Source organism: Mirounga leonina, unplaced genomic scaffold, assembly GCF_011800145.1.
Source record: "Mirounga leonina isolate KUSES-001 unplaced genomic scaffold, KU_Mleo_1.0 Mir_166, whole genome shotgun sequence".
NCBI lineage: Eukaryota > Metazoa > Chordata > Mammalia > Carnivora > Phocidae > Mirounga > Mirounga leonina.
Genome location: NW_023270418.1, coordinates 32,506,786 through 32,519,133, shown reverse-complemented (window position 1 = coordinate 32,519,133; position 12,348 = coordinate 32,506,786). Strand labels below are relative to the sequence as shown.

At 39.7% G+C, this 12,348-nt stretch overlaps 1 protein-coding gene across 1 annotated transcript in view; it reads right to left on the bottom strand.

The window, feature by feature from the left end:
• The window catches only part of CUNH11orf80 (chromosome unknown C11orf80 homolog), a 97,383-nt gene that overhangs the window by 22,879 nt on the left and 62,156 nt on the right, over positions 1-12,348 (bottom strand). The window contains exon 9 of the mRNA XM_035013363.1: positions 5,568-5,718. Coding sequence (XP_034869254.1) covers positions 5,568-5,718 — 151 coding nt within the window. The remainder of the gene's footprint in view (positions 1-5,567; positions 5,719-12,348) is intronic.

The window sequence follows — 12,348 nt, the reverse complement described above, 5'->3', positions numbered from 1 at the left end:
TATCGCTATTGCTATGATGAAATCGTATGGGTTACTGTTTTCTATTGTTTGGTGCTAAGAATAGCCTCAAGAAATCAGTTAGGCCCCTTTTGAAAGCAGACATTTAATTAAAAAGCTACAAGTTTGTTCCCCTAAAACTGCTGATACTACCAGATGCCCTTAACGTTGTAGCAAAATAATGAGTTAATCATAGAAAAGTTACCATGACAAGGTGGGCAGGAGGCCAGTTAAGTGATTTTTTTAAGACACATGGAAACAGACTGTAGTTCTGCACAATCTGTTTCCTAAAAGTAGCTCTAGAGAAAGCTTTCAAGGATATGAGAAAGAATAAGGGAAAAAGAAGATATAATTACTGTATCTCTATCCATATATCTGTATCTACCTACCTTCACCATACATCCTTTTCCAAAGGCTCGTCCTAAACTACCAGATGTGTAAGGAAATTTAAAAAGATACATAGTATGGTGGCTCCTGGGTGGCTCAGTCAGTTGAGCGGCCAGTTCTTGATTTCAGCTCAGGTCATGATCTCGGCTCAGGTCATGATCTTGGGCTCCTGGGATCAAGCCCAGCATCATCATCATTAGGCTCCATGCTCAGCGGGGAGTCTGTTTCAGGATATTCTCTCTCTGCCCCTCCCCACTCTCTCTCAAATAAATCTTTTTTTAAAAAAAAAGATACTTAGTATGTTTACTAATGCAGTGATGAATTTCTATTTAATCCAATATCGAATATCACTACCTGAGATGCTACAGGCCTTCAGAGTCAAGCTAAACAAAGATGTATAAACTATCACATTACTACAAGAATGACAGGAAACACTGGTTTTTGAGGAATCAGTTCTTCAGGTGTGTTCAATAGGATTCAGAAAATGGTATGAGACTTTATGTCCTCCTAGGGAAGACTGAATGTGCTAATCCCTCTAGCACACCTCAAAAAACAAAACAAAATCAAAACCAAATAACAACCAACCAGAGAGCCCTGCCAAAACAGTAGATCTTAAGTCTTACGGGTCTTTAGACTTGGAAGGGCCTTTGATACCACCTAGTCTAACAATCTCACATTAAATATATGAAAAGGAAAGATCAGATGATTTATGTGACTTGCTTCCCCAAAATCACTGAGGAATTTGGCAGCAGAACTAAAATTAAACCCAGCTTTCTTGATTCTACCCTGAAGTCCTTTCCACTAAGATGCTCCTCTTATCAGCCTCTGTCCATATGAGTGCAGGCCAGGTAACAACCCTAGGCATCCTCACTTTGTCCTCGCTGCTGGAAGCCTCATTAGTGTGGGTCACTTCTATGCTCCCATTCCAGGGCCTTGATGAATGGAACAGTGGAGCACCAGACAACAACAGCTCTTCAAACGAAGAGTTGCAAGCCAGAGCCCAGGAAAGCAGTGTGCTTCTCCCCTAAACAACATATAGATACTGGGAAAAGACAGGAGAAGCACAGAAGGCAGGCAGCAGGAAGAATCCCACAGCTGACAATAGTTTGTTCAATAAATAGTTGGCACCAGTCCACACGAGCACTTCTGATCTGGGGATGTTAAGCTGTCTCCTTTCTCTCATGACTCAATGGGAGCAGGGCCACACCAAACAAGCACTGGAATGGCTGGAGAGTAGAGTCCCAAGAAAAAACACTGGCTCACAGAGAACACAGAAACATTATCAGGAGCACCAAGGGAGAGGCTTATGAACCTTTCCCCAGACATTTATAAGCTCCACTTCTTGCTATTTCCCTTTAAGTTTAGGAGGGCATTGAGAAACACTTAAATTTGGGGCCCCTGGGTGGCTCAGTTGGTTAAGCTTCTGCCTTGGGCCCAGCCCAGATCATGATCCCTGGTCGAGCCCTGGGATCAAGCCCCCTGCTCAGCAGGGAGCCGGCTTCTCCCTCTTCCTCTGCCCCTCCCCCTGCTCGCACTCTCTCTCAAATAAATAAATAAAATCTTTAAAAAAAGAAACACTTAAATTTATATCTCAGTGTTTATTGGATTAAACAATAAGCCAACGCCCACTCACACTCAGTGGTCTTCAAACTTTACTATATTTAAAAATCACCTGAGTATCTTGTTAAAAATGCAGATTCTTGAGCCATACCATATTTTTACATTGTAACAAAACAATGAGTTAATCACTGGCTCAGGAAGCAGCTCATTTTCAAATACTGCAGGTGATTTTGGTGCATCTGTTTCGTGGACCAACAAACAGAGAGAACCTTTCTGATAACAGGTTATCACCAATTTGTCAGATAAACTGTAAAAACCCCCTTTGTATGCCTGAACAAGGACAGTTTCTCCCTTTCCAGAGGTCTATGTGGCAGTCACATAAAGTCATTCATACCAATACTACTCCCACCCCTCCTTATGTTGTAGTTGAGAGAGATGTGCATCAAGGCCAAGTAACGCCGGTGATGTTTCTTGATTCCACCTGGAAAAGCGATAACGTGGTGGACGGTTCTCAGGCCTGAGCTTTAAAAACATACTGATATCTGAATCCTGCCTCAGTCCAAGGAAATCATAATCCCTGGGAGTGAGGTCTGGACATTTTATAGACGCTCCCCAGGTAATATATCAGCAGCTAAGGTTGAGAACCACTCATCTAAGGTAATAGACTCTGTAGAGACCATTATAGGAAGTATCCACTAATTTCTGGCCCACTAAATCTGGGAATGTCATCATTTAAGTGATGTTTCAAGATACATATCTTTTCCATAAAGCATATAATTTATTTAGGCAAGGTTTCTCATTAAAATTCATTATTCTACAGAAATATATGTAATTCAGATATGTGCATCATATAACATCTCCCTTTCTTTACTCTCTTAACATTTAAGCACACCCAAACTGGCAGCCCCTATACCTACTCCACAGTTCTGTTTGCTGGACTGGAAATCCGCTGTGAAAATCCACAAAGAGAAAAAGCAGCAGAGTTTGTCCGTGGAAGTCCATATTCTGAGACTGATCTCCCTCACTGGATTCCACCTGATAACTCACATCTGGAAGCACCAAATCTAGAGGACAAGATATTACACAGTATTCTAAGATAAGTAAAGCCCTCAGAATGCTATGTGAATAAAGAACCTATACCTCAAACAAGAAGGATCTGAGACAGATCTATATTTGAACACTCCCTTCTTCTCCTGAACCTGTTTTTCTATCCACATGATGGAAGGAAATAATAGCGACTCACAAAAGAAACATCAAAATAACAATTGGGTGTGTAAAATGCAAATCAAACAGCACTCCTTAGAATTTATTGGGAAACATTAATACATTTATTAATTCCCCATACAACTTTCTAAGATAGATATCACTAGTAAGAGGCAGAGGTCAGAGTCAAACCTGAGTAATGAAAATGACAATAGCTAATTTGTATTAAATGCTTACTACATGCCACTTATTGTGTTAAATTCTTCACATGGTCTATCTAAATATAGGCTTCTCAACAACACTATGACATAGGACCTATTCTTTTCTTTTTTTTTAAAGATTTTATTCATTTATTTGACAGAGAGATAGAGAGAGAACACAAGTAGGCAGAGGGAGAGGGAGAAGCAGGTTCCCCGCAGAGCGGGGAGCCGGATGTGGGACTCGATCCCAGGACCCTGGGATCATGACCTGAGCCAAAGGCAGCGGCTTAACTGACTGAGCCACCCAGGCGCCCGACATAGGACTTATTCTTATATCATTTTACAGATTTAAAAAAAGGCACCAATAGATTAAATACATTGCCCAACATGAGGCAGTAAGTGGTGGAACTGTTTTAGACAGACTCAAAATCTGTGTTCTTAACCACATTACCATATTATATTTGTATTCCCAGGTAATCTGATGCCCTACAGTCACTTTCTAGCACCTTGATCCTTTAGAATACAATCATGATAGTCCTAAATTCTACCCAGATCCATACGGAGAAGTACCTCCATGTGGATTCTGATTCTGTCCTTTAGAGTAATGAGGGAGGGAAGGAGATGAGGGGACATTTTCTACATTACTCATTTCCAAAGTAAACTGAGCAAGCCCAGGCATCATGAATTGGCAAAAAACGAAGGAAACCAACAAAGCATGAAAATAAAAATTCAAAGAGAAAAGGAGATATGGAGAGCCCTAGAGATTCAAAAATTCTAAAGGCATGACATCCCACCTGTTAAGACCAGGCATTCTTTCTTCACAAAACCATTCACCTCCACAGACCCTGTTCAAAGGCACCCTCCTCCTTTCATTGCATCCTCTGGAACAACTACCTACTCAAGAAAAAAAAATCCTTACTCTGAGTCTTACTTCCTAGAGAAGATTCTATCATTCCCCCTGAGATACTTCTCCATCCCAGGAGGCTTCAGTCTTCTCATACCAGTCACAGCTCTAGAATGCCTCTTCCCCACTGGTCACCTTCCTCAGCATCCAGTTTACCAGGCTACTTTCTAAATTTCAGAGGATTTTAGCAAACAACAGTCAAGCTCAAGACTGTAAACCTCCTACACCCACCCCCGACTCCCTCTGCAAGTGTGCAGTGAGGTGGTGCCTGTGGGGCCCCTGGGGAGAGGTGGAGACAGGGGAAGGGATGCACTCGGTGTAGACGGTATAGACAGGTGTAGTTGGGAGGGCAGAGGGAGTTCTCTTCTGTTTTACAAATGAGGAAGACGTGAGCCAATTTAAATGCTGATGAAAGATTCCAATAGAGAGACTGATAAGGGGAAGGATGTGTGGGTAAAAAAAAAAAAAAGATTGGGGTGCCTGGGTGGCTCAGATGGTTAAGCATCTGCCTTCAGCTCAGGTCATGGTCCCAGGTTCCTGGGATGGAGCCCCACATCAGGTTTCCTGCTCGGCGGGGAGCCTGCTTCTCCCTCTCCCTCTGCTGCTCCCCTACTTGTTCTTTCTAAGATAAATAAATAAAATCTTAAAAAAAAAAAAAAGATTGTAAACCTCCTAGATATCACCTCATGGTTGCATATCCCTACTTTCCAGTTTTATTTTTTGGTCCAGTTATTAAGTGTCCACCTCTCAGTGTGATTCACCCAAAGTTAATGTGGTTATGCTCTACAGGAATACTATGGCCAGCTTCCTAGGTTGATTACTACATGGTTTATACTCCTGCTTTGAATTTATATGGTATTTTAATTTTTTATAAGTAATTTTATATGCATTTTCTCATTTCATCAGGAAACATTTCTCTTCCATAATAGTTCAATGATGTTACTAACCTTTCTAAAACCCCAGAGTTGACAGATTAAGGTACAACAGAAACCCTCTGAACAAGTCCTTACAAGATGGAGGCCTACTGACTGCCTCAAGAGGACCAGGAAGAGAGGAGGCAGTAGAGGAAATGAGGAAAACCAGCATTAACATGTAATACCAAAACAGCTAGGCTCTAATGCGGCTTTGACTATTGACCTGTTTGCCGCACTTCACATAGATTCTCAAACTTAGCCAGACCCCCACCAGTGGCCCCCAAACTAAACCATCAGATCACTGTGTCCTATTTTTTATGTACACCTGCTATTTATATTTCCTTCCATTTCTCTAATATTCTCCAGGTTTCTTTATTCCTGTGCAGAGAGAGGGAGATATACCTCTATCCAAATTGAGATCCAAATTGGGCACCATACACAAGTGGTATTTCTTCCAGTCAATGAAATAAGAGGTATCTTTGAAGACAGTAGTTGTTGGCTGCTCCTGACTTGGCAATATCAGAGGCAGACCTGAGGGTCCATATAGAAATATGTATAGTTGCTAAAGAAAACTACCAAATTTTAGTTTTTTATGACTATGTATTCATTTGCATAAAACAAACATAACACTGACCTGGTTCACACTCCCAGAAATAAACGAGGGTGCTAGATGATTATGTATTAAGCCTTTCCACATTGAGTATAGGTGTGAGGCACCAGAGATAGATCCACTAGAATTCCTAGAAATTTATTCTGGGTTTAATAAGTGTGTGCTACAGGTATAGTATTGGGACAATTAGTTTATATATTCATCCTACTCATTCCATCATAGGTTTGAGTGGTACTACAGGCTAAACACCATATTAAGTTCAGAGAATACAAAGATGAACATCCAGATTTAATACCTACCTTTGAGTTATCATATATATTAGTACTGGAGATACAGGTAAAAATCAAGTATATACAAAAATATCTTTCAGTAAGTATTTGAGTATATTCAGATTAAAAAGGAAACTCCTTACCTCCTCTAACTCTATTCTCTAACCAAGACGAAGGCGGCCAGGCCTCTGAAATGGTTTCCTTTTCTTGAGTTCACTCCTACCCTCGCCTTGCCTTTCACCTAGGGTTTCTCCACCTTGGTACTACTGGCACTTTGGGCCAGATAATTCTCTGTTGTAGGGCTGTCCTGTGCACTGTAGGATGTTTAGCAGTATCCCTGGCCTCTACCCACTAGATGCCAGCAGCACCCTCCCCGAGTCATGACAGTCAAAAAATATCCCCAGACATTGCCAAATGTCCTCTGAGGGCAAAATTATCCAGTTAAGAACCAATACTTAGGGGCACCTGGGTGGCTCAGTCGTTAAGCAGCTGCCTTCGGCTCAGGTCATGGTCCCAGGGTCCTGGGATCGAGCCCCCCGTTGGGCTCCCTGCTCAGCGGGAAGCCTGCTTCTCCCTCTCCCTCTGCCCCTGCTTGTGTTCCCTCTCTTGCTGTGTCTCTCTGTCAAAAAAACCAACTAATACTTAACTCTTTTTGTCCTCTGAACCAAGGCTAAAGAAACCAGAAATATATTTTCCTTTATCTTTTTGTTTGTTTGTTTTCATCCTCTTTTTAATAGGGTAAACATGAAGCATTAAGTGTGAAGAAGATTAAAATCCTCACCCATAGGCACTGGGACATTATGAAAAGTCACAGCAGAACGAAGGGAGACAGTACCCATAAATGAAGTCTCCATCACAAATCCAAGACATTTACACAGGAGCTAAGGCCAACACATTCACTGTTTAGAGCCAGGGGAGCTTTGAGGTACTGCAAACTCAGTAAGAGTGGAGTGTCTCAAGAATCAAAATGTGTGACTATCTTTTAATTGGGTTGTTGAAACCATTTACATTTAATATAAATACTGCTATGGTTGGGTTTATATCTACCATCTTGTTACGTGTTTTGCATTTGTTCCTTGTATTTCCCTCTTCTATTTTTGGATTCTATTCTGGACTGGGGGTTTTTGTAATTCCACTTTATCCCCTTTTTTGATTTATTCATTATAATTCTTTGTTGTAGAAACTTAGGGATTTATAGTATAAATTTAGGCTTCATATTATACAACTTTATCACCATCTCCTTTTAAATGATATAACAGTTCACACACATAAAGTATAAGAATCCTGCAGTAAGGGCACCTGGGTGGCTCAGTCGTTAAGCGGCTGCCTTCGGCTTGGGTCATGATCCCAGAGTCCTGGGATCGAGTCCCACATCAGGCTCCCTGCTCAGTGGGAAACCTGCTTCTCCCTCTCCCACTCCCCCTGCTTGTGTTCCTGCTCTCGCCGTCTGTCTCTGTCAAATAAATAAATAAAATCTTTAAAAAAAAAAAAAAAAGAATCCTGCAATAATATACTTCCATTTCTCCCCTCTTGGTCTTTGTGCTATTGGCACTCATTTTACTTCAACATACGTTATAAATCTTATATACTGATGGCATTTTTTTTTTTTTGCTTTAAAAAGTCAACTATCTTGGGCGCCTGGGTGGCTCAGTTGGTTAAGCAACTGCCTTCAGCTCAGGTCATGATCCTAGAGTTCCGGAATTGAGTCCCGCGTCAGGCTCCCTGCTGAGCAGGGAGTCTGCTTCTCCCTCTGACCCTCCACCTTCTCATGTGCTCTCTCTCAAATAAATAAAATCTAAAAAAAAAAAAAGATTCTCCCTCTCCCTCTGCCCCTCCACCCCCCACTCACGTGCTCTCTTAAAAAGAATAAAAATAAAAAATAAAATAAAAACATTGCTTCACTTTCTCCTAGATTAGTTTCCAATGAGAAATCTTAATTCTCATCTTTGTTCCCCAGTATGTTAATATGTCTTTTTACCTCTAGCCGCTTTTAAGGTTTTTTCTTTATTACTGGCTTTAACCAATTTGATTATGGTGTGTCTTGATATAATTTTATTCAAGTTTCTTATGTTTAAAGTTTGTTATCTTCTTGCAGCTGCAGGTTTATACTTTTCAGCAAATTTGGAAATTTGGGGGACATTATTTCCTCAAATATTTTATCTGCCCTCTCTCCCTGCAGGAATCCAATCACATGTCCCTGAATTAGGCCACTTGAAGTTATCCCACAGTTCACTGAAGCTTTGTTCACTTTTTTAGTCTTTTTTTGTTTCATTTTGGTTTCTTCTGCCATGTCTTCAAGCTCACTAATCTTTTCCTCTGCAATGTGTACATCTGTCACTGATCTCATCCAGTGTATTTTCATCCTAAAAATTCTAATTTCTATGTCTAGGTATTCAATTTGGGTGTTGTTTTTTTTAGATCTGTTATGTCTTTACTTAATATGTTCAACTTTTCCTCTTACACCTTGAATATATGGGTACAGTTTTACCTGTCTTAATGTCCTTGTTTACTAATCCTATTACTTATGTCATTTCTGGGCAGTTCTCATTGACCGATTTTTTTTTCTTTCATTATGGGTCCTATTTTCCTGCTTGTTTGCATGCCAACTAATTTTTTATTGGATGCCCAGCATTGCAAAGTTTATCTAGTCAAATGCAGGACATTTTTGCATTCCTGTAAATATTCTTGAATTTTTTTTCTGGGACACTATAAAGTTACTTGGGAATAATAGTTTGAGTCTTTTGAGTCTTACTTTTAAGCTCTGTTAGGTGGGACTAGGGAAGCTAGGGCTAGGGCTAACTCCTCCACTATATTCAGGCAAACCCTTCTTAGGACTCCAACTGATATTTTATGAAATACGAGGTTTTCTATCCTGCGTGGTAGAACAGAAACCATTCCCAGCTCTGTGTGTTCCCCAGGAATTCTCCTCTGTCTGGAGCTCTCTCTGTGTATTTATCTCCTCTTTGGTACTCTTCTCTGTAATTTCTAGCTGCCTAAACCTTCCTAAACTCTGAACTTTGTCTTCTCAACTCAGAGAGATCCACTAGACTCTAGTTGGATACACCCTCCCTATGAACTTCTCTCTAGGTAGTACAGTGGTGCAACACAGGGTTTATTTGTTTCTCCTCTCTCTAGACTTACTGTCCTATACTATCTGTTGTTTATATAATTTGTCCATTTTTTTAAATTGTTCAAGGTAGGAGGTTGGATCCAGTCCCTGTTATTTGTTCTTGGCTGGAGATAGAATTTCTGAAATTGACATAATCTCATGGACTTCAATAGCTTCTTTGCTTTCTGTATCAACATAACATACCCAGGCTCGTCTTGTACGTTTTTTTTTTTTAAGATTTTATTTATTTGAGTGAGGGAAGGGGGAAGGGAAAAGGGGCAGAGAGAAGCAGAGAGCCCAATGTGGGACTTGATCCCAGAACCCTGGGATCATGACCTGAGCCGAAGGCAGATGCTTAACTGATTGAGCCACCCAGGCGCCCCTCATCTTCTACTTTAGACCTGGAATCAGTCATTCCTCCTTTTTAGTGAGCAATGACATTTAGAGAACACATTCTGGGTACTAGGAGTGCTCACTGTTTCTATGTTTGTCTGTTTTTTGTTTAGCAGACAAAGCTAAGAAATATATAATTTCAAAAGTCAGAAAACTTGGGGGTACATATTGGTATCTTCAATTCCACTTTAAGATTACTTTAAAATATTTTTTTATTTCTTTTTTTTTAAAGATTTTATTTATTTATTTGAGAGAGAGAATGAGAGAGAGGGTACATGAAAGGGGGAAGGGTCAGAGGGAGAAGCAGACTCCCTGCCGAGCACAGAGCCCGATGTGGGACTCGATCCAGGGACTCCAGGATCATGACCTGAGCCGAAGGCAGTCACTTAACCAACTGAGCCACCCAGGCGCCCAATATTTTTTTTATTTCAAAATAAAAATATTTCTTTGAATTTAAACTCCTATATCTTATTCTAAAAATTCTGGTTCCCAACAATGTTAATATAATTACTTGTTTTATAATAAGTACGTATACAATAATTTCAGTATAATACCAATGTCATTATTAAGAATCAAGACCACTAGGGGCACCAGGGTGGCTCAGTCGTTAAGCGTTTGCCTTCAGCTCAGGCCATGATCCCAGGGCCCTGGGACGGAGCCCCGCATCGTGCTCCCTGCTCTGCCGAGAGCCTGCTTCTCCCTCTCCCACCCCCCCTCGCTTGTGTTCCCTCTCTCACTCTGTCTCTGTCAAATAAATAAAATCTTTAAAAAAAAAAAAAAGAATCAAGACCACTAAATGAATTTCAAGAGTGCTTTACAGTTCACTTCATCCTTAGTGTATATCCCACCAAGAATGTACACCAAAACACTATGTTCTAAAGTCAGTTGAATTAATTCTTCTTACTGTATGAATTATGACATTAATCTATATGGGTAAGTTCATTATCTTTTATCTTGAGAAATACCTTTACTGGCTATGGGATTCTAGCTTGATTTTTTAGTTTCAGAACATTAATACTATTATACTACTACATCCTGTTGGTATGGGGAAGTCAGCTGTCAATTTGTTTCTCTTTTGAAGAAAATCCATCTTCTTTAGCTGATTGTCCTCCTTGTTTTTGATTTTCTACAGGTATAGCTATCTTTTTGTTTATCCTGCTTGATTATTAAGCTCTGAAATCTGTCTTAGTTGCTTCAGTCATTAATTCTTCAAAGACTGTTTCTGCCTCATTTTCTCTCTTCTCCTTTGGGACATGAATTAAATGTACATTAAAATGGTCTCACTGTTTCCTCTCACCTGTTAACCTCTCTTCTGTATTTTCCATACTTTTGTCTCTCTTTGCTTTATTTTACTAAGTTTTTGCTATCCTCATCTTTTACTTCACAAATTCACTTATGCTATATCTAATCTGTTGTTAAACCTGCCTAATTTCAATACAGGTCATTGTATTTTTTGGTTCTACAATTTCTGTTTGGTTTTTTAAAAAAATTATGTCACATTTTATAGTTTACAGTTCCCTGGCAAGATTTTTAAGCTTGGATTTCAATTTCATAAGCATAGTAAACATAATTTTTTATTTTTAAAATCAATGTCTGATATTACCAACATCTGGAGTCCCACTGGGTGCTTCTGTTGCTCTTGTTTTTGCTAGCTCTTATTCATGTTACCTTGTCCACTCTTTTATCTAGGTGTGGGGGCGGGAGGGTGTGGGGGTGTGTGTGTGTATGACAGAGAGAGAGAGAAATATGCACATGAGCTGGACATTTTGAGAAAGTATTTGTTAAATAATCTGAAGCACAGATGTGGTTATCTATCTACCTAGAAAGAATTTTTGTTTGCTTCTACAAGGCATCTGGGAGAATTAGAAATCTAGAATCATCTTAATCCATTTTGAAAGTTTAAGATTTTCTAGCCTTTCCAGATGACCCCAAAAATATATGAGTTCATGTGAAGGATGCTTTATTTCAGGTTCACCTTACTCCTTAAAGTGTAACCTTTTAGTTATCCCTGCCCAAAACAAGAGGTGCTTTTAACAGCACCCCAGCTCAGCAGGCCCTAAACTCTTTGACCTTCTTGTCCTACATTGATTCAGAAGTGCATCTTAGCCTCTTGGCTGCTTGCTCTAATTTGCAAATGACCTCAGGGCAAAAGTAGCCCCCAGTGTTGGGCTCAAGCTTTCTGCTATTCCTGTTTTCTCCTATGTTGGCCCAGAAATTCCTTCCTACTCACTAGAGCTCTTAGATTCTTTTATGATGTTTTAATATTTCATCCAGCATTTGTCAACAATGGGAGGGTGGTCTAAATTACCTAGTTTGCCATTTTCAGAAACTGAAATCCTACCAGTTTTGTTAGCTCTCTTTCTCTTCACTAAATAAAACATCATCTCCCTAGAGTCTCCGTTGACTATAATATTTAAAATAACTTCCCTATCATTATCTCTTTACCTGCTTTATTTTATCTTTACTGTACTTATCACTACCTGACATCTATTTATTAACATGTCCCACTAAATGTAAACTTCAAGAGGATAGAAAAATGTGCCTTATTCCCTCTGGGGAATGGGATGAGAAGGAAGGAGAAAATTTTATATTTTACTTTATACTCTTCTATATGACCTAGATATTAAGATTTTAAAATCCAAAAGTCCATGCATAGTCTTTATCACCATCCCGCTCCTTCCTCCTCCCTAATGATATTTTCAGCTGACACTGGCCTTGGCCTTCTTCTGTTCTTATTCTTTATATTCTACTATATATAACTACATTTACTCTTATAGCTTCAATCATATAACAACAACACCT